Source organism: Chiloscyllium plagiosum, chromosome 12 (assembly GCF_004010195.1).
Source record: "Chiloscyllium plagiosum isolate BGI_BamShark_2017 chromosome 12, ASM401019v2, whole genome shotgun sequence".
In the NCBI taxonomy this organism is placed as follows: Eukaryota; Metazoa; Chordata; class Chondrichthyes; order Orectolobiformes; family Hemiscylliidae; genus Chiloscyllium; species Chiloscyllium plagiosum.
Genome location: NC_057721.1, coordinates 55,350,582 through 55,373,940, shown reverse-complemented (window position 1 = coordinate 55,373,940; position 23,359 = coordinate 55,350,582). Strand labels below are relative to the sequence as shown.

The window sequence follows — 23,359 nt, the reverse complement described above, 5'->3', positions numbered from 1 at the left end:
TGACTCCTTTTCCTTCAGGCGAGGTAGTTAAACCTGTAACCATAATAAGAATCACAGGGATAGCACAATCACATTTACTGGAGAAACAATTGGTTTTCCCTTCACAGAGTTTGATGGGAACTTATAATTTATTAGGAGAGGTAATTCTTGGAGTAATAAAAACATTCCCTGTTCAGGGAGTAGACTCCTGGATAATGATTTGGCAAGACTAAAGGCATTACAGAATTCTCAAACCTGCTACAAGAAACAATTATAGGGACAGATTCCTGGCATTTTCTTTTCATGTGCTGCAACCAGAGCCATGCTTTCCTTTATTGGTCAGAGTATTGAGTAAGGGAGTTGGCAGGTTAAGTTGCAGCTGTACAGGACATTGGTTAGGCCACTTTTGGAATATTGTGTGCAATTCTGGTCTTCCTACTATAGGAAGGATGTTGTGAAATTTGCAAGGGTTCAGAAAAGATTTACAAGGATGTTGCCAGGATTGGACAGTTTGAGCTACAGGGAGAGGCTGAAGGGGCTGGGGCTATTTTCCCTGGAGCACGGAGGCTGGGGGGTGACCTTATCGAGGTTTATGAAATCATGATTGGCATGGATCAGGTAAATAGATCTACTGGTACAATTACAACATTTAAAAGGCATTTGGATGGGTATATGAATGGGAAGAGTTTAGAGAGATATGGGTCAAATGCTGGCAAATGGGACTAGATTAGGTTAGGATATCTGGTCAGCATGGACGAGTTGGACTGAAGGATGTTTGTACATCTCTGACTCTAAATCCATCAATAAGGGTTGATGTGTCTCCACAAACAAATGGGTAAGAGCAGCCTGAAAGTTTCTTGAAGAGTGAAGATAATCTAGGTGAAGTGTATAGTACGATAGCACAAAAAGCAGATCCTGAATTAAATTAGAAATCAGCTCACACAGAGGTAGACACCAACAGAGTTCCAGACTACTATTATCTTCCAAGTTAATAGACTTCCTCACAGATCCACAGGTGAAGAATGGATGGTTGTACAGCGGCCAGTTGTACTACCCAGCTGTCGTACGGAGATATTGTGAGTAGCATATGAAGTTCCCATTGCAGGACATGAGGATTCAAAAAACTCAGGCACCCATAAACAAGTATTCTGTCTGGTCAGAATTATGCAAACACATTGTGAAATTTTGTAAAACCTGTTCTACTTGTCAAGTTGTAAGTAAACCTCAACGTGTGACAGAGGTTTAACGACAATAGATAGAGTGGTGATGGAGGACCCTTTTCAGACTGGAGGCCTGTCATCAGTGATTTCCACAGGGATCGGTTCTGGGTCCTCTTCTGACTGTCATTTATACAAATGATTAGATGAGAATATAGAAGGCATGGTTAGTATGTTTGTGGACAATACCAAAATTGGTGGCATTGATGACAGTGAAGAAGGTTTTCTCAGATTACAAAGGGACCTCGATCAAATTGGCCAATGGGCTGAAAAATGGCAGATAGAGTTCAATCTAGAAAAATATGAGGTATTGCATTTTGGTATAACAAACAAGGGTAGAGCTGATACAATTAATGGTAGGGGCTTGGGTAGTATTGTAGAACAGAGGCACCGAGGGATACAGGTACATAATTCTTTGAAGTTTGCTACAGGGTGGTTAAAAAGGCATTTGGCATGCTTGCCTTCATTGTGCAATCCTTTGAGTACAGGTATTTGGAAGCCATGTCGAGATTGTACAGGACATTGATGAGGTCTTTTCTGGAATACTTTATCCAGTTCTGGTCACCCAGTTATGGGAACAATATTATTAAGCTGGAGAGGGTTCAGGATGTTATTGTGTATGGAAGGTTTGAGTTTTAAAGAAATGCTGAATAGTCTGGGACTTCCTTCACTAGAGCGTAGGAGGTTGAGTGGAGACCTTATAAAGTTTATAAAATAATGAGGGGGATAGATAAAGTTAATGGTGGTTGTCTTTTCCCTGGAAAGGGATTTCAAGATTTAGAATCATAGAGATGTACAGCATGGAAATAGACCCTTTAGTCCAACTCGTCTATGCCAACTAGATATCCTATATAAATCAAGTCCCATTTGCCAGCGTTTGGCCAATATACCTCGAGACCCTTCTTATTCATGTACCCATCCAGATGCCTTTTAAATATTGTAATTGTATCAGCCTCCACATGGTCTCTGGCAGCTCATTCTGTATGCATACCAGCCTCTGAGTTAAAAGATTGCCCATTAGCTCCTTATTATTTCTTTCCTCTCTCACCCTAAACCTATGCCAAATAGCTTTAGATATCCCCACCCTGGGGAAAAGACCTTGCCTATTTACCCTATCTATGCCCCTCATGATTTTACCTCTATAAGGTCACCCCTTGGCCTCCAATACTGCAGGGAAAATAGCCCCAGCCAATTCAGTCTCTCCCTATAGCTCAAACCCTCCAACCATGGCAACATCCTTGTAAATCTTTTCTGAACCCTTTCAAGTTTCACAATATCCTTCCTCAAGGAGGGAGACCAGAACTACACACAGTATTCCAAAAGTCGCCTAACCAATGTCTTGTACAGCCACAACATGCCTTCCCAACTCCTATACTCTATGCATTGGCCAATAAAGGCAAGCAAACCACACTTTCTTCACTATCCTTTCTACCTGTAATTCCACTTTTAAGGAATTATGAACCTGCACTCAAAGGTCTCTTTGTTCAGCAACACACCCCGGACCTTACCATTAAGTGTATAAGTCCTGCTCTGATTTGCCTTTCCAAAATGCAGCACCCCATATTTATCTCAATTAAACACCAACTGTCACTCCTCAGCCCATTGGCCCATCTGATCAAAATCCTGTTGTACCTCTTCGCTGTCCACTACATCTCTAATTTTAGTGTCATTTACAAACTTACATATTCATACCTCCTATGTTCACATCCAAATCATTTATATAAATGACAAAAAGCAGTGGATACAGCACTGATCCTTGTGGCACCCTGCACATCACTGGCCTCCAGTTTGAAAAGCAACCCTCCACCGCCACTCTGTCTTCTCCCTTCAAGCCAATTCTGTATCCAAATGGTTACTATTTCTCTATTCCTTGTGATCTAACCTTGCTAACCAGTCTATCATGAGGAACCTTGTCCAATGCCTTACTGAAGTCCACTTGATCACATCCACCATTCTGTCCTCATCAATCCTTGTTACTTCTTCAAAAATCTCGTTAGTGAGACACGATTTCTCATGCACAAAGCCATGTTGACAATCCGTAATCAGTCCTTTCCTTCCCAAATATGTGTAAATTCTGTTCCTCAGGATTCCCTCCAACAACTTTCCCATCACTGATGTCAAGCTCACTGGTTGATACTTCCCTGGCTTTTCCTTACCACCTTTCTTAAATAGTGATACAACATTAGGCAATCTCCAGTCTTCCGGCATCTCACCTGTGGCTCCTGAAGATACAAATATCTCAGCACAGGAGCCAACAATCTCTTACCTTCCTTCCCACAGAATTCTAGGGTACACCTGATTTGGTCCCAGGGATTTATCCACCTTTGTGTTTTTAAGATGTCCAGCACCTACTCCTCTCTAATATGGATATTTTCAAGACATTGCTATTTATTTCCCCATGTTCTATATCTTCCATATCCTTCTCCAAAATAAACACTAATGCAAAATACCATGTTATTATTCCTCACAGAATGCTCAGATCTCCTTACAAATTTATTTGTCAATTTCCCGCTGACTAATGGTAGGGGTGGGTGGGGTATAGTGCTTTCCCAATAAGGTGATCATCCCTTTCTTATTTCTCAGTTCCACCCAAATAACCTCCCTGGACATATTCTCAGGAATATCCTCCCTAAGTGCAGCAGTAATGTTATACTTAATCAAAAATGCCACTGTCCCTCCTCTCTTGCTTCCTTTCTATCCCTGCTACAGCATCTATACCCGGACCATTGAACTGACGGCTCTGTCCATCCCTGAACCACATCTCTGTAATTGTTATGGTATCTCAGTTCCATGTTCCCAACCAAGACCTCAGTTCATCTGCCTTATCCATTAGGCCTCTTGCTTCGAAAGAAATGCAGTTTTATCAGTCCTACCTCATTCTCTGCTTTGTTCCTGCTTGCCTAGCATGTTTGACTTACTCCTTTTGCCAGCTGTTTCAGTCTCAGATTGCTCTCTTTCCTTACTATCCCCCCTGAGTCCAACCCCACTTACTAGTTTAAATTCTCCCACACAGCTCTAGCAAATCTCCCCAGGAGGATTTAAGTTGGGGATGGAGTTTGGTGTTGGAGGAAGGACCCAGGGAGATAATGAGGAAATACATCAGTCTGAGACTGATATAGTTGCAAAAAGGAGTAAGTCAACAAGAAGTCCAGAGAAGGTGCACTAGGTTGATTTCTATTATGGTACAGAAGTTTAACAATTTAAGCAGGAGATGAGTGAAACTCGGATCAGAGTCTAATAATGATACAGAGATGCCAATAGGAATTTGAAGTAGTGACTGGATGGCCAACTGAGTATCAAATATGACAACCAGTTTGTAAACAGACTCGTTTAACCTGATACAATGGCCAGGGAGAGAGGTGGCATTGTTAAAGCTCTAATGCTTTGTCCTGATGGTTTCAAGCTTGAGTGTTGTCAAATCTAACTCATACAGGCAAGTGGAAAGTATTCCATTATACTCCTAGCTTGTGCCTTATAGATAATGGAAATGCTTTGGGGACTGAGTTACGTTATGAAGAATTCCTACCCACTGTTTTGCTGTTATAGCCACAGTACCTGTATGGCTAGTCCAGTTCAAACTTTGGTCAATGGTGACCCTGGTGGAAGCTGATCTGAGTATCAGTAAACAGGTTATTCCTTTGCAAGTGCTGCTTGATTGAACTCATGATGACCCTTTTTGTCACTCTTCCAATAATTGAGGGAATAGTGATAGGTCAGTAATTGGCTGAGTTGAATTTGTCATACTTTTGTATACAGGTCATTCATAGGCAATTTTCCACACTGTAGCTGTATTGGAGTAGTTTCACTAGCCTCTTCCTGTTCACAAATACACTTGACTGCTCTAAACATGATTTAATGGCTACATACATGCGTTCTGTATACACTCTGCGTATGAGGAAAGCCTGACATTATCCATCTTATTGGTCAGATATATTCTGCTGTCCCTGTAAACAATGCATACATCACTTGCTTGATGCAGGAATGGGCAACTGATGGAAGAATCCCACAAATGGTCCTCCAGCTGATATCTGCTTATGATTTTCCAATTGTGTCATTAGTACCATTGTCAGTTTCTCTTGCTCAGACAATGTCTACTCACCAATCCTCAAGTCATTCAGCCTGTGGGCTTATACCATTAAAAGGTTACTTGCATCAGAATACATTTTGCTGTCTTTACTAGGTTGGTACCCCAACTTCATGTATTTTAAAGATAAATCTTTTGTTGAGATATATGGGTGGAGAGAAGTGGGAATTAAATCAAACAGACTTTTGTATTTGTTCATATTTGTTAAGTTTTAGGATCGTTGGTCACTTTCCCATACACACTACTTGTATAATTTACAGAAATGGTCTCATCTTTAATATCATTTTAAAAAACATAAAACTATCTACTGCTTACGTAGGATTGACCACTGATCTTACCTCAATTCTCTCATCTAGAAGGCAGGGTTGAGGCTGAACAATTAAGAATGATATTGTGGCTCAAGAACATTGTAATTCCAAACTGGTCTATACAATTGATACAGTATGATACTAAAACTAATGTAGTACGCCATGTATTCAATTCTCTATTGTGCCTTTGGGTCTTTATGTCTCCTGTGTTTTGAACATAAAAGAAACTATGAATTCAGTATCAAACAATAGTATTCATTTTTCCCAAAAAGGTAGTAACAATCTGAAGCAAACTCAATAGACAATAGGCTATTGACAATAGGTGCAGGAGTAGGCCATTCTGCCCTTCAAGCCTACACCACCATTCAATATGATCATGGCTGATCATCCTTAATCAGTATCCTCTTCCTGCCTTATCTCCATAACCCTTGATTCCACTATCCTTGAGAGTTCTATCCAACTCTTTCTTAAATGAATCCAGAGACTGGGCCTCCACTGCCCTCTGGGGCAGAGCATTCCACACAGCCACCACTCTCTGGGTGAAGAGGTTTCTCCTCATCTCTGTCCTAAATGGTCTATCCCGTACTTTTAAGCTGTGCCCTCTGGTTCGGCACTCACCCATCAGGGGTAACATGTTTCCTGCCTCCAGAGTGTCCAATCCTTTAATAATCTTATATGTCTCAATCAGATCCCCTCTCAGTCTTCTAAACTCAAGGGTATACAAGCCCAGTTGCTCCAGTCTTTCAACTCTTTTATTAGTTTTCCCAAAATAACAATAAGTAGTTCATTTATTTTAAAACATTATGCAAATCCTTTTATTCAGCAGTCATGGCAACCAAAGATTTTACTGACAGTTAAGCAACAATTCCAGTTTTACTGCATTATACAAAAGTATTTTCTGACGCAATGTTCAGTTTAACAAGACTGCATAGTTTTTTTGTAATTTAATAATTCTGCATGAAAGCTTACAGCCAGACAAGACAGATATCTTACAAACCAAAACAAAAAAAAGCTCTTGATTGCACATTTAAATTGTTTTTCCCTAATAAACTTTTGGAATGACTCTGGGTGTGTTTTTCAGAAACAGCAATCACTCTTTCAGTGGTCTAATAGGCGTAATTTGAAAATACTCTTATTTTTAAAGTCACACTTACATACATAGTATGATTAACAGAGGCACGTGACTTGACTATGAAGGTACAGACATGCATAAATCAATAAATGTATAAACCTATTTTATATGCACATTAATTTACATTAATTACATTTCAGGTTCATATGCCCACTGAAGACCTCCTGTTTGACAGAAATGCACTTTCCCTTGTAACCTGGGATTAGTGTTTCCAGGTTTACATTACTCTTCTTCAACTCAAGTCTGCAGTATATCACAAAAGAATGTAAACAATCTTTAGGTGTTTTCAATCATACTCAAGTTAAGCTTTCTCAAGATCACTTCAGCACAAATGGGAATCTGTAAAAATGATGACAGCACATGAAATTGCTGTTTTAATTGATTTTATGGCCATGACAATAATGGAATCCTTAGTATTCTTAAACCATGAACTGAAGAAATACTTACCCAAAGTTTCAATAACCCTAACAAGACAAGTTAAGCTCCCTCTGAATTTGGAAATCCAGCCTTTATTTTCTACTCCCTCAAAGAAACATTGTGCTTATTAAATTTCCTTTTGCCACTTATTCCAAGTCTTATTGATTCCTTCCAATAGATTTTCTTGTCCACATTTTTATACCCACAGTAGTAAATTAATCCATCCACACTCCCAGCCCATTCTTCCCCTAAGAGCAGGTAATGAAAGATCCATTGTTTCCAACCATAGATCTGTTTCTACTTTTTGAAAAATCTGTATGTGTATATGTTGCAATTTACAAATGCTCATCTCCAATATAAGTACTGATAGAAGAATATTTCCACTGAAGTAATTTATTTGCAAACTGACCTATGCTCAAAATAAGGAAGCAAGAAAGAAAATTGTAAATTGTTTCCAAAATGGGTGAAAGTTTACACTTTGCTGCAGAATGCTACAAGCTCATCTCTTCTCATATAAAGATCAACATCTCAAACATTTCCCCTTTGTTAAATGAAGATTCCAACCTATACTTATTATGACTGTCGAATATTTATTTCCAACCTCTGCAAGACCATTATCTTGTTATTTGCCTGTCACGCTTTAGCGCTAATCTTACTTGGTGTTGGGTAATCTGCACATTGTCAATAATTATTAGGATATGTCCCAAATCATTCAATTTCCTCATGCATTTTCTTCAGCTTCTCCAGTATGAGCAACCTCAACTTCCACAGTCTCCCCAACTTCAGTAAGCTTCTGGCCTTGCTGGTGAAACAGTACATAGTTGACAACCTGCATAATTCCATGGTCCGTTAATGTGGGCAATGCCTCATCTTGGCTTTCAACTCCAACAGCTTCAATAGGTTCTACAGAAGCAACAGCTTCCACCGCCTCCACAGCTTCCACCGCCTCCACAGCTTCCACCGCCTCCACAGCTTCTACTGCCTCCACTGCCTCCACAGCTTCCACTGCCTCCACCGCCTCCACAGCTCCCATTGTTTCTCCAGTGACTATGACAGTTTCAATTTCTTCACCAATTAAATCCGATTTTTCCAATTCGTCTTTCATGTCAGCAGCTAAGATTCTAATCGCATGTTCTACCTGTGTCCCCTGATTGTGGAACTGAAGCGTGTCTTTCTCTAGCATTATTTTGCCAGGAACTTGCTCTTTATGAAACTTAGTCATATGCTTGCGCAAGCTACGTGCATCGATGTATGCATCATTACATATTGGGCAGACATAAGGCCGTTCTCCTGTGTGTGTTCTGACATGCCGCTTGAGAGAACGGGCATCTGCCCAGGCTACACCGCAAGTCAAACATTCAAATGGCTTCACTCCTAAATAAAAAGAGAAATAATTTATGCAACGCATCAGCTTTACTTAAAATAAAATTTCATTTCCGTTTATATTCTGTCCTCCTGACGAGGACAATTATAATACACAGCAAGGTTCCAAATTTGGTAGTATTGTTTGAGGCAAAAATGTTAGGCATAAGTCAAAGTGAGCGAATATCTTGTGATAAGCAAATTCCATGAATATCCAACTGCACTCTCACAAATGATTTCAAATTGAAAGATACAACTCAATAATTCAATTATTAACTGCATTGTATGTTATAACATTATATGATACAGGCCAAGATTATCGCAGTCTTATACAATATTAGGTTTGCTGTTTATAATTTGGTTAGAAGGTAAGTCAATTGAATTGAATCCCCACTTAGGGTAGAGGATAACAACGTAGCCAGAATTCTCATTCTTAATTGTTGTCTTGTGATGGTGCTGGAAAACAATTCCCTACCAAGAGGAAAATTAAAGGTAGGAAAGAAAGACCTTGTTCATTTTCCCAGTAGGTATTGAACTAATTCTATTTTCTTTCCTAAAATAGTAAGAACTCTTCAATAAAGAAATAAAGTTTTTGATATCTATTATCCACAAAAAGAATATCCATCTGTACTTTAATACAGCAACTTCAGTTCTATACATCTGTAGGTATTCGCAAAGCAGTCAAGTGTTTGCATTGTCAATGCAGAATAGATTATATTAAGAGCAGTGAATACAGAATTCTACACTGAAGTATGTACCTGCACATCACTGCAAGGAATATTTGGGGTCTTCTAAAATGAAGAAACAAAAAAGTAAAACAAGTGTTGCATATTCTGACTTGCGTAGAAAATTGAGTGGGAAGGATGTAGAGTGATTGACTGGACCAGTGTTGCAGAGGAACAGTCCTTTTGGCAGGAAAGGGAGTTGAGAGGAATAGGTCTTCAGTGGTGGATGGAAATAGAGGGTGATGCTTTGAATTCAGAGACTAGCGGGGTGGAGGGTGAGAACAAGGTGAATCATTATGATTATATGATGGAGAAGAGGTGGGAATTAGGCCAGACATAGTCAACCACAGTGGAATGGAATTCTTGGTTGATGAAACACATTGACAAATCAGAAGTACTGACACAGATGCGTTAGAGAAGGAGAAACTAGGAGAATGGAATGTTTGTTCCCTGTGCAGCAAGCTCTTTGTAATCATCTGCCTCAGAAAGAACATCTGTACTCCAAGTCAACTGCATTATTCCAAATTATTTGCAAAAGGAAACAGTATCTGCAAACAAAACAGGAATAAAGTATTTCAAACATGAAGGATCGTACACTTCAACTGATGGCACAAAGTACAATACACTACAAATGATGAAATATCGCTGGATATTCTTAGCCAATTAACCTGCCAAATGAGGATTAAGCCACTTCATTAAGGAAGAGGGGAGCAAAAGGAGGATAGAGGGAATACACTCATCACTAGATCAACATGATCAGCTGAGTAGCAAGGCAAAGTGAAAGGCAAATATATGTCACAGATTATTTTCCTAAATATTCATCATTTTGAAAATGAGTCATATTATGAGATTTCAACTTTTCCACCACTGTGGTACCTAAAAATCAGCTACAAATTTTAGGAATTTGTCCATGTTAGGCTGAAAAGCAAATTTAAAATCAACATAACTTACCCTGATGATTGTTCATATGTCTCCTATATTCTCGAAGTTGGGAAAACTTTTTCCCACAGTGCTCACAGGTACGATCAAGCATCTGCTTGGCTCTGCCCTTTTTGCCATGAGTGGCCTTCTTTACATGTCGCCTGAAAAGTGCCTTCTCAAAGAATTCTTTTCCACAGACGTTACACCTGAAAGTAGAAAATATCAATAGTGTACATACTGCTTCTTTGGTCTCAGATGGTTATCTTTTTCTGTGAGGAAATATTGAAGTGAGCCAGAATTTCTATTTAGTCAAAGAAAGTCACATTTAAACATTTAAAGTCACATCTAATCTTCAATAAATGAGCGGAATTGGAGTAAATCTTTGGAAAGTTACTAAGTGTCACTGGACCCGAAATGTTGAGTCTGATTTCTCTCCATAGCTGCTGCCAGACTGGCTGAGCTTTTCCAGCAATTTCTGTTTTTGCTTGAGAATTACCAGTTATCTTGAGCTGACAAGCTAGCACTGCTTCCTCACAACTTCAGGGACCCAGGTTCTACTCCACCCTCTGATGACTGTGTGAAGTTTGCACATTCTTCCCGTGTCTGCATGGGTTTCCTTCAGCTAGGTGGGTTACCCATGGGTAAATACAGGGTTACAGGTATAGGGTATGGGGAGCGAGTCTGGGTGGGATCTCTTTGGAGAGTCGACGTGGACTCGATGGGCCAAGTTGCCTGCTTCCATACTGTAGGGGCTCTATTCTATGATTAAGCTTAAGACCTGAAATAGAAACATAGTAAATAGGAACAGGTGTAGGCCATTTGGCTATTTGAACTCTGCCATTCAACCTAATCATAACTGATTATCTATCTCAAAATCATACTCCCATTCTCTATTCATGCCCCTCAACACTTTTAGTTAATAAAATATCTTTTCTTTCCTAAATTTATTCAATGATTTTGCCTCCACAATTTTCAGTGGGAGGGAATTCCACCACCCGGAGTGAACAAATGTCTCATCGTTACAAAATGACCTACCACATAATTTGACACAGTGAACTCTTGTTCTGGACCTCCTACCAGGGGAAATATTACCTTGCATCCAGTTTCTCTTGCCCTGTCAGAATAATATACATTTCAATGAGATCCCCTCTCATTCTTCTGAACTCTAGTGAATAAAAGCCCAATCGACTCAATCTCTCCTCATACAACAAACCTGCCATCCCAGGAATCAAGCCTAGTGTACTTTTGCTGCATTCCCTCTTTGGAATATATATATATTTTTTAAAGGAAAAAAAACCAAAACTGCACACAATACTCCAGATTTGATCTCACCAAGGAGCAGTATTACTGCAGTAAGACTTTCTTGGTCCTGTACTCAAATCCGCTTGCAATGAAGATGAATATATTATTGGCTTTCCCGTTTATTGGCATGCTTGCTTTCAAAGAAATCCAAGTCCTCTTGTACATAAAGCTTTCTCAATCTATCACCATTTAAATTATACATCACTATTTTGTTCTTCTTACCAAGTGGACAACTTCACACCCATTCATGTTAGACTGCAGTTGTCATGTACTTGCCTACTCAGAGTCAGAGTCGTACAGCACAGAAACAGACCCTTCAGTCCGACTCCTCCATGCTCACCAGATATCCTACATTAATCTTGTCCAATTTGCTAGCATTTGGCCCATATATCTCTCAACCCCTCCTTTTCATGTACCCATCCAGATGTCTTTTAAATGTTGTAACTGTATCAGCCTCCACCACCTCATCTGGCAGCTCATCCCATATGCGCATCACCCTCTGCATGAAAAAGTTGCCCCTTTGGTCCCTTTCAAATCTTACCCCTCTCACCTATGCCCTCTAGTTTTGAAATACCCTACTCTGGGAAAAAAAACCTTGGAAATTCACCCCATCCATGCCCCTCATGATTTCACAAACTTCTATAAGGTCACCCCTCTGTCTTCAATAATGCACTGACCAATAAAGGTAAGCATACTAAACATCATCTTCACTACCCTATCTACCTGTGACTCCACCTTCAAGGAACTATGAACCTATACCACAAGGTCTCTTTGTTCGACAACGCTCCCCAGGACCCTACCATTAAATCCTGCCCTGATTTGCCTTACCAAAATGCAACACATCACATTTATCTAAATTAAACTCTGGCTGCCATTCCTCTACCTATCTGATCAAGGTCCCGTTGCATTCGGAGGTAATCTTCTTCACTGTTTACTATCTCACCATTTTGATGTCATCAGCAAACCTACTTACCATCCTCCTATATTCACATTTAAATCATTTATCACTTATCTTGTCTCAGTTGCCCCAAAACATCTTTACATTCTTCCTACCACTCATACCCTCACTTAACTTCATGCCATCAATAAATTTGGAAATATTACAATTTATTCCCAAATCCTTGTTATAGATTATGAATAGCTGGGCCACAAATGCTGATCCTTGCAGTACCACACTTACCATTGCGAATAAATGACCCATTTATTCCTCACTCTGTTTCCTGTGTGCTAACAGATTCTCAATCCAAGCTAGTATATTGTCACCATGTGGTTTGATTTTGCGCAATTTACCAAAATCTTTCCGAAAATACAAACATACCACATCCACTAGTTTGCCGACATCTATTCTATTATATTTAAATCAAGCCAGTTTATTGCTTAACACTCCCAAGTAGCAAATCAGAGATATTGAAAGCACATAGTCTAGCTTCACAAAAGCTGTATATAGTTTCTTCCCAGTGGTACTTGGTTTTATTCAATGCTTTATTAGATGTTTGATGAAAAAGGAGAAGAAAATCAAACTTCTGGCCTCCATGCATGCCACTTCAAATATCTCAACAAAATTCAATAAAGAACTACTTATGCTGGAGATGTGAAAAACAAGAACAGGATTTGCTAGAGAAACTCAGCATGCTTAGCAATATCTGTGAAGAAGAAAACAGAGTTAACATGGAGCCCGTTGTTTCTCCTTCAGAACTGGTATCCAAATTGCATGATATCTGCTATATAAATGTTCAGTGCTATTGTTTGAGCAAAAAGATTGGGGATGCAAATACAGTGCCGTTTCTTTTACATTCCTTCCTTATCTTATCTAAAACTTAACTGGATGCCAAATGGTAAGTAAACTTAAATCAAATTAATTAATGCCTGGATGGGTTTTAAACAGACATGCAACCAGGCAAATAGAAATTAAATTGAATTCAACAATATTCCTTTCAAGACCAATTCAGTTTTCCCAAGAAATGGCTGCTTATCTAAACAGTCTCAAAAATAACTTGACAAAATATAGAAGTGGAAAGTGTACATAACTACCGAATGACTAGAAACAGTGCATGTGTTTTGTCTGTAAAAAAAAATCAACACAAATAACAATAGCTTGATGAGAACCTGAGATTTTAAATAATGAATCACTAAGATATTGTGGGATGACTTGGGAATTATTGAACACTAAAAATCCTACTCCTTAAATTCAACTCTCAGAATAGTGTTTAAAATTCTAATTAATATGCTGTTCAACACTAAATTAAATTATGATGAAGTATTGAAATTTACAGCCAGGAAAAGATTCAGGTTAAGTGATCACAGCAACAGTGATAGTGCTTAAATTGGCCCTCATAATCAGTGTTCAGAAAACTGGGAAAAGAATATGCTGCTCACTCAACTAGAAATACAAATATACATGTCTTCTCAATTGATTTTTTTGAACTTGCTTCCAATTTTTATTTTTGACAACCAAAACCAAACACGATTTTATTAACCACTGGGGATACCGAATGGACTTAAAACATTTTTTTTTTAGATTAGATTAGATTAGATTAGATTAGATTACTTACAGTGTGGAAACAGGCCCTTCGGCCCCACAAGTCCACACCGACCTGCCGAAGCGCAACCCACCCATACCCCTACATTTACCCCTTTAACCTAACACTACGGGCAATTTAGCATGGCCAATTCACCTGACCCGCACATCTTTGGACTGTGGGAGGAAACCGGAGCACCTGGAGGAAACCCACGCAGACACGGGGAGAATGTGCAAACTCCACACAGTCAGTCGCCTGAGTCGGGAATTGAACCCGGGTCTACAGGCGCTGTGAGGCAGCAGTGCTAACCACTGGGCCACCGTGCCGCCCATTTTTGGGATGAAGATTATTTTTCCTGGAGAAGAATCACTTACTTATATGGCTCTGTAACAGAGTGTGCTTTTACATGAGAATACCAGTCTTTCTTCCAGCTATAGCACTTCCCACAGATCTGGCACTGAAATGGCTTCACCCCGAGGTGCTTATACAAGTGTTGCTGCAGATCCCGTGCTTCATAAAAACTTCGTTCACATCTACAAAAAAAAGAGAACTTGTCATAAGTTTTTTCTTATTAGGCTTTACACCAATTAGTACTGTCAGCTGTTTAAGCTATTGCACGTGAATCTAATTTCAATCATTTTCAAAGTCAAAATATTTAATCAGATCTAGATCCGCATGACTACAACCTGACTATGACCAGGCTGAAGAGTTAAATGGAAAAAATACAATTGAACCCAGAATTTACACATAGTATTGCTTGGTCCAACATAACCAGATGTCAGTGGCAACAAAAACAAAACTTACAGAAATCATTGAACATTGAACAACCAGAATTGAAGGGCCTTTACAGACTAGTGAGTCTCACATCAGTGGTAGGGAAACCATTTGAGAAAATTCTGAAGAAGAGAATTTATTTCCATTGGACAGGCAAGGTTTGATCAATGACAGTCAGCATAGCTTTTTCAGAGGGAGGTCAGGACGAACAAATATAATTGAAATTTTTGAAGCGGTGATTAGGTGTATAGATATAGTTGGTAGTTTACATTGATTTCAACAAAGCCTTTGACAAAATCTCACATGGGAGACTGAGAAAGAAGATAGAAGCATATGGAATTCAGGGTAATTTGGGAAGTTGGATTCAAAATTGGCTTCGTAGTGGTAGGCAGAGGGTGGTGGTAGAAGTGTAACTGGAGGCCTGTGTCCATTTGCATACCACAAGGATCAGTGCTGGTCCCTTAATGTTTGTGATGGGCATGATGATATGTTTGCAGATGACATTAAGATTGGTAAAAGGCATGAAGGTAGACACGAAACAGCATTAAGATAGACAAGTCCCCAGATCAGGATAGGATCTAGCCCAAGTTACTGAGGGAAGTAAGGAAATAGCTGAGGCTTTAACAGATATCTTTGCAGCATCCTTGAATATGGGTGAGGTCCCCTTGTTTAAGAAGGGTAGCAGAGATACTCCAGGTAATTATAGATCAGTGAGCCTGATGTCAGTGTTAGGGAAGCTGCTGGAGACGATACTGAGGGATAGGGTCTATTTCCATTTGGAAGGAAATATGCTTATCAGTAATGGGCAGCAGGGTTTTGTGCAGGAAAGGTTATGTCTTACAAACCTAATAGAATTCTTTGAGGAGGTGACAAAGTTGATTGATAGGGGAAGAGCTGTACATGTCATATAAAGATGGACTTCAGTAAGGTGTTTGATAAGGTTCCCCATGGTAGGCTGATGGAGAAGGTAAAGTCACATGGGGTCCAGGTGTTCTAGCTAGAAGAATAGAGAACTGGCTGGGCAACAGGAGACAGAGAGTAGTAGTGGAAGGGAGTTTCTCAAAATGGAGACCTTGACCAGTGGTGTTCCACAGGGATCCGTGCTAGAACCACTGTTGTTTGTGATATATAAATGATTTCGAGGAAGGTATCGGTTGCCTGAGTAGCAAGTTTGCAGATGACACCAAGATTGGTGGAGTAGCAGATAGTGAAGGGGACTGTCAGAGAATACAGCAGAATATAGATACAATGAAAAGTTTAGATTAGATTCCCTACAGTATGGAAACTGGCCAATTGGCCCAACAAGTCCACATCGACCCTCTGAAGAGTAACACACCCAGACCCACTTCCTTCTGACTAATACACGTAACACTATGGACGATTTAGCACCAATTCACCGAACTTGGACATCTTTGGAGTGTGGGAGGAAACCCACACAGACACGGGGAAAATTGGAAAGCTCCGCACAGACAGCTGGAATCAAACCCGAGGCCCTGGTGCTGTGAGGTAGCAGTGCTAACCACTGTGCCACCCCTAAGTTGCCAGCCAAAATGGTAGAGGCAGGAAGGATCGTGTCATTTAAGATGTATCTAGTTTGGCAGAGAAATGGCAGATGAGACTTCAATCCAGGCAAATGCAAGGTTATGCATTTTGGAAGATCCAATTCAAGAGCGAACGATACAGTAAATGGAAAAATCCTGGGGAAAGTTGACATACAGACATCTAGGTGTTCGGGTCCATTGTTCCCTGAAGGTAGCAACGCAGGTCAGTAAAGTGTCCAAGATGGCATACAGCCATGCTTTCCTTCATTGGACAGGGTATTGAGTACAAGAGTTGATAGGTCACGTTACAGTTGTATAGGACTTTGGTTCAGCCGCATTTGGAATACTGCATACAGTTCTAGTTGCCACATTACCAAAAGGATATGGATACTTTGGAGAGGGTGCTAAGGAGGTTCACCAGGATGTTGCCCGGTATTGAGGGCGCTAGCTATGAAGACAGGTTGAATAGTTTAGGATTATTTTCATTAGAAAGGAGGTGGTTGAGGGGGAACCTGATTGAGGTCTACAAAATCATGACAGGTATAGACAGGGTGGATAGCAAAAAGCTTTTTCTCAAGTGCGAACTCAATTACATGGGGTCACAAGTTCAAAGTGAAAGGGGAAAGGTTTAGGGGGAGATATGCGTGGAAAGTTCTTTATGCAGGGGGTGGTAGGGGCCTAGAACGCGTTGCCAGTGGAGGTGGTAGAGGCGGGAATGATAGCGTTATTTAAGATGTATCTAGATACATGAATGGGCAGGAAGCAAAGGGATACAGCTCTTTAGATAATAGGCGGCAGGTTTAGATAGAGGATCTGGATTGGCGCAGGTTTCGAGGGCTGAAGGGCTTGTTCCTGAGCTGTAATTTTCTGTGTGTTGACCGAGTGACTAGTAGTGAGGTCTTAAGTTTTAGGAATATCCCACCCTGAGCCTTCAGCATTCCCCCCCACCCCAATCTATTTCCGTAACCCATACTTATCCTGGTTAAGGCAACTAGCCTGCACATACCTGGACAATGTGGGCAATTTTGGGCAGCACAGTGGCTCAGTGGTTACCACCGCTACCTCAGCTCCAGAGGCCTGGATATAATTCCAACCTCAGATCTCTGCCTGTGTGAAGTTTGTACATTCTCTCCACGTCTGCGTGGGTTTCCTCTGGGTGCTCAAGTTTCCTCCCATGATCCAAACATATATGTACTGGTTATATCAAATGGGCGTGCTAAATTGCTCACAGTGCGCTGGGAGAGTGTAGGGGGGTGGGCTGCTTTTTTGAGGGGTGCTATGGACTCAATGGGCCGAATGGCGTGCTTCCACATTGTAGTGATTCCATGATTCTATGACTTTAGCATGAACACTCCTCCTAACCTGCACATTTTTCAACTTTTACCCAGAGGGTGGTAAGAATGTGGAATGCACTATCTTGGAGTGCAGCAGATTTAGGAAACCTGAATATTTAAAAAAAAAAAATGGATGAGTACTTAAAGTCTCATGTTCAAGGTGATGGGCCATGTACTGGAAAGTGGGATTCATGTAGATAGTCAGCACAGGTTTGATGGTCCAAAAGTGCCTCTTTTGTGCTGTATTACCCAATGATGCTAAGAATTCAAGCAAAGATGCACTTGGATTGTAATTCTTGAGGTTCAGAACATCTCAAATCTAAAATTGGATTAGTATAAAGCCAGGCCTGAGGTCACGCTTGCCTAATTTTCACAAAGTAACAATTAAATACTGTATAACCGATCATTTTGCAGGGCAAATTCACCATTACACACATTAAAAGGTATTGTACTTGGTCAGTAATGTGAATGGCATCATCTGCACTTTATAAGTCCATTCAACAGAATGAAAACAGGTAGTTTCTCTGAATGTGAATTAAACAAATTATCCCAGCCATGAAAGCAAAGTCAGCTCTATAGAAATGCAAGTTGTAACTAGTGGTTGCTGGCCAGTGAAGAGCAACGATGTTAAACAAATTTATTTTTTAAGTGCAAATATTACACATTAAATATTTATGTCAAGTGTTATACATTCAAGTCTTCAGACTTTTTATTCCAGTCAATGTGGAACTTCTTGGTATTCATTTTTTTCTAATATACTTTCAATTGCATAACAAGTATATTTTAAAAATTCATTTTTCCAACTTACTGGGTGCATTGAAAGTTTCTGACTTCTGGCTTTGGCAAATGTCTTTTTAAGTGCTTGCTAAGACCAGAGGCGCGCTTGAAACATTTTCCACAAGTTGAACAGAGGTATTTAGATTCACCTGAAATAATTAAAACAACATACCTTGCAAAACTTAAAGAATGCCTTTAAAACACAAATCTACAAATGTTATAATGAATACATCTACACAAACAGTAAACATATTTAATCAAATGTTCATGGAACATCCTTCAGTTTTCTAAGAAAGTGATTAAGAGGATAGGAAAATCAAGGATAAATACTTATCATTCAAATATTTTCCTAGTTTTGTTCTACCACATTTATGCAGTACTTTAAATGAAATGTTCCAAATAAAGAAAATAGAAACAAGCCACAAAGGGGGTTTTAACTGGAGATTGACTGAGATAGGATGGAAGTAATCAAGAGTAGATAATCCTCATGAAGGACAGGACATAGGGTTGCAAGTTCAGATTGAGGTTGCAGTCTGGTTTAATGAGGCAATTAGCGGAAGCGTGATGGGAGTCAACAGCAAAAAGTGTTGAAAAAAATAAAAGCAAATTACTGCGGATGCTGGAGTCTGAAACCAAAAAAAGAGAAAATGCTGGAAAATCTCAGCAAGTCTGGCAGCATCTGTAAGGAGAGAAAAGAGCTGACGTTTCGAGTCTAACTGACCCTTTGTCAAAGCTGAAAGTGTTGAGTTGATTTTGTAGAAGAGCAAAATGTCAGCTTCAGTCTTCCCAATCTCAAAACCTCTCCATTTCTCTCTTCCTGCAAAATCTCCTAAAAGTTCAACTTTGCGACCATGGAGAGTTCAAGAAGCATAATGGAATACAATCAACTTACCTGTAAAGTTGAAAACCTGAACAAGCAAGTGCTGTCAAGGAACACATGTAGGTGAGGACGTGGTGGGGTAGGGATCCTTGACACACTGAGAAGAAAATTATGCAAAGGTGGGAAGGGAATCTGTTCCATAAAGCGGAGGACAGGAATTAGAGGACAATGATGCAATCAACTATGTTGAAGCCGGATAAGGATAATTCATTACTGGTCTACAACAACAGATCCATACAACTTCTTTAACATAGTAAATCACTCAAGATGCTTCACAGGAGTGGTAGCAAATAAACTCTCTGTGTGGGTTTCCCGGTGCTCCGGTTCCTCCCACAGTGCAAAGATGTGCAGGTCAGGTGGATTAGCCATGCTAAAGTTGCCCATTTAGTGTCTAGGTGGATTAGCCACAGAAAATACAAGGTTACAGGGATAGAGGAGGGGTTGTGTCTGGGTGGAATGCTCTTTGGAGGGTCAGGGTGGACTCGATGGACTAAATTGCCTACTTTTGCACTGTAGGGATCCCATGATTCGATGAAAATTGTTTACTGAGCCATATAACTGGATATTAAGATATATGAGCAAAGGCTTGGTTGAATAGGTAAGGAGCCTCAAAGAAAAATGTAGAGGGGTTTAGGGAGAAAATTCCAGAGTTCTGTGCCAAATGGATTCCTTCTATATAATAAATGTTTCTATGTTATCGGAACATAGGAACAGGAATTAGCCCCTTGAGCCTATTCTACCATACAATGACATCATGGCTGATCTGTGACCTAACTCCATATACCTGCCTTTAGCCAATATCCTTCAATGCATTAGCTTAAAAAAAAAAGAAATCTCAGATTTAAAAGTAATAACTGACCTACCATCAACTGCCATTTGTGGAAGACAGTTCCAAATATCTATCATCCTTTGTGTGTGCAAATGTTTTCTAACATATCTCTTGCACAGTCTAAAAATTAAGACCAGATCATGCTCCCTAATTCCAGAGTCCCAAATCCGTGGAAATAATTATCTATATTTATCCTGTCTTTTTCTGATTATATTTTGAAGACTTTGATCAGATCATCCCTTAGCCTTCTAAATTCTAGTGTAAACAGACCAATTTGTATAATTTCCTCAGATAACTTAACCCCTGGTATCAAGATGTTCTTGCAAACCCATCCTGTATTCCTTCCAAGGCCAATATATCCTTCCTAAGGTGTAATGGCACCCAGATCTACTCAAAGTACTCCAAGTGGAGTCGAACCAGGATTTCTGCACTTGTTCGTGTCACTCTGAGACCTGAGTGTTACTGGCGAAATTACACTGGGACAGGAAAAACGAAATTGCTTATTCCCCAACATCTATCAACTGTAAACTGTTATGTATTTGAGCTTTATTACCTTACCTGTGTGAACGCTGTTGTGCTCCTGAAGACTGCGCTTTGTAGCAAACGATTTTTCACACACTTCACAACTGAATTCCCTTTTACCTTCATGATGAGCCATGTGTAGTCTTAAGCTATGTTTATAGCCAAATGTCTTTCCACATATCTACAGAAAGGAGAACGTAAAAATACCAGTATATTTATGTCTGTTTCACAACAGAATATGCTGCAGTTAGGTCCTGAAAACAGTGACTGGGTTACCACCAAATGGCTATTGCACACTTTCTGGCATTTCATTTAACCAACCATTATTTATATTTCAGAAAACATCTCTGGGACATACGCACTAAACAACCCCACTGCCCTGTGGCCGAACACTTCAACTCACCCTCCCACTCCGCTAAGAATATGCAGGTCCTCGGGCCTCCACTCCTGCCAGATTCTAGCCACCCAACGTCTGGAGGAAGAATACCTCATCTTCTGCCTTGGGACCCTCCAACCACATGGGATCAAAGTTAATTTCACCAGTATTCTCATTTCCCCTCCCAGATTCAACCTTCCAATGTGGCACTGCCCTCTTGAACTGTCCTACCTGTCCATCTTTGTTCCCACCTATCCGTGCCACCCTCTGCTCCAACCTATCACCATCATCCTCCACCTTCATCTACCTATTGCATTCCGAGCTACATTCCCCCTAGCCCCACCTCTCTCCCATTTATCTCTCAGCATCCCCCACATTCCTCATTAAGAGCTTATGCTTGAAACATTGACCCTCCTGCCCCTTGGATGCTGCCTGACTGGCTGTACTTTTCCACCACTGCATTTTTTGACAACCATTATTGACACTCAGGTCAAACCTGATCCTATTCTCACCCAATGGCTGTATTGATCACTGTACAGTAATCAGAAGAGGGAATCCTGATATTTTTCCTTCCATCACACAGTGGTGCTATGGCCAAATGTAATACTTTTACTTGATTCTCAGCTGAGACCATATAACCAATAGAGACCAGAAATCAAGCGAGGATTGGAGAAATATTGTGTTATACATATGGATAGAAAAGGAGGCAAGATAGGAGGGGGGAGTGGCATTTTTGATAAGGGATAGCATTACAGCTATGCTGAGGGAGGATATTCCCGGAAATACATCCAGGAACGTTATTTGGGTGGAACTGAGAAAGAAGAAAGGGATGATCACCATATTGGGATTGTATTATAGACCCCCTAATAGTCAGAGGGAAATTGAGAAACAAACTTGTAAGGAGATCTCAGCTATCTGTAAGAATAATAGGGTAGTTATGGTAGGGGATTTTAACTTTCCAAACATAGACAGGGACTGCCATAGTGTTAAAGGTTTAGTTGCAGAGGAATTGCTTAAGTGCGTACAAGACAATTTTCTGATTCAGTATGTGGATGTACCCACTAGAGAAGGTGCAAAACTTGACCTACTCTTGGGAAATAAGGCAGGGCAGGTGTCTGACGTGGCAGTGGGGGAGCACTTTGGTGCCAGTAACCATAATTCTATTAGATTTAAAATAGTGATGGAAAAGGATAGACCAGATCTAAAAGTTGAAGTTCTAAATTGGAGAAAGGCTAATTTTGACGGTATTAGGCGAGAACTTTCAAAAGCTGATTGGGGGCAGATGTTCGCAGGTAAAGGAACGGTTGGAAAATGGGAAGCCTTCAGAAATGAGATAACAAGAATTCTGAGAAAGTATATTCCTGTCAGGGTGAAAGGAAAGGCTGGTAGGTATAGGGAATGCTGGATGACTAAAGGAATTGAGGATTTGGTTAAGAAAAAGAAGGAAGCATAGGTCAGGTATAGACAGGATAGATCGAGTGAATCCTTAGAAAAGTATAAAGGAAGTAGGAGTATACTTAAGAGGGAAATCAGGAGGGCAAAACGGGGTTATGATATAGCTTTGGCAAATAGAATTAAGGAGAATCCAAAGGGTTTTTAAAAATATATTCAAGGACAAAAGGGTAACTAGGGAGAGAATAGGGCTCCTTTTTTACCTAGTTTTTACCTCCTCAAAGATCAGCAAGGCAGCCTTTGTGTGGAGCCACAGATAATGGGGGAGATACTAAATGAATATTTTGCAGCAGTATTTATTGTGGAAAAGGATATGGAAGATATAGACTGTAGGGAAATAGATGGTGACATCTTGCAACATATCCAGATTACAGAAGAGGAAGTACTGGATGTCTCAAAACGGGTAAAGGTGGATAAATCCCCTGGACCTGATCAGGTGTACCTGAGAACTCTGTGGGAAGCCAGAGAAGTGATTGCTGGGCCTCTTGCGGAGATATTTGTATCATCGATAGTCACAGGTGAAGTGCCGGAAGACTGGAGGTTGTCAAACATGGTGCCACTGTTTGAGAAGGGCGGTAAAGACAAGCCAGGGAACTATAGACCGGTGAGCCTGACCTTGGTGGTGGGCAAGTTGTTGGAGGGAATCCTGAGGGACAGGATGTACACATATTTGGAAAAGCAAGGACTGATTAGGGATAGTCAACGTGGCTTTGTGCGTGGGAAATCATGAATCACAAACTTGATTGAGTTTTTTAAAGAAGTAACAAAGAGGATTGATGAGGGCAGAGCAGTAGATGTGATCTATATGGACTTCAGTAAGGCGTTCAACAAGGTTCCCCATGGGAGACTGATTAGCAAGGTTAGATCTCATGGAATACAGGGAGAACTAGCCATTTGGATACAGAACT

The 23,359-nt window shown here is 40.2% G+C and overlaps 1 protein-coding gene across 2 annotated transcripts in view; it reads right to left on the bottom strand.

Annotated features, from left to right (window-relative positions):
* Positions 1–6,379: 6,379 nt before the first annotated feature.
* zbtb11 (zinc finger and BTB domain containing 11) overlaps positions 6,380–23,359 on the bottom strand; it is a 37,311-nt gene continuing 20,331 nt past the window's right edge. For both annotated transcript variants that reach the window (XM_043701112.1, XM_043701113.1), the window contains exons 7-11: positions 20,660–20,804; positions 18,424–18,541; positions 14,341–14,499; positions 10,176–10,351; positions 6,380–8,511 (exon numbers count right to left, since the gene is read on the bottom strand). In XM_043701112.1, the coding sequence (XP_043557047.1) occupies positions 7,859–8,511; positions 10,176–10,351; positions 14,341–14,499; positions 18,424–18,541; positions 20,660–20,804 (1,251 nt within the window). In that variant the 3' untranslated portion in view covers positions 6,380–7,858. The remainder of the gene's footprint in view (positions 8,512–10,175; positions 10,352–14,340; positions 14,500–18,423; positions 18,542–20,659; positions 20,805–23,359) is intronic.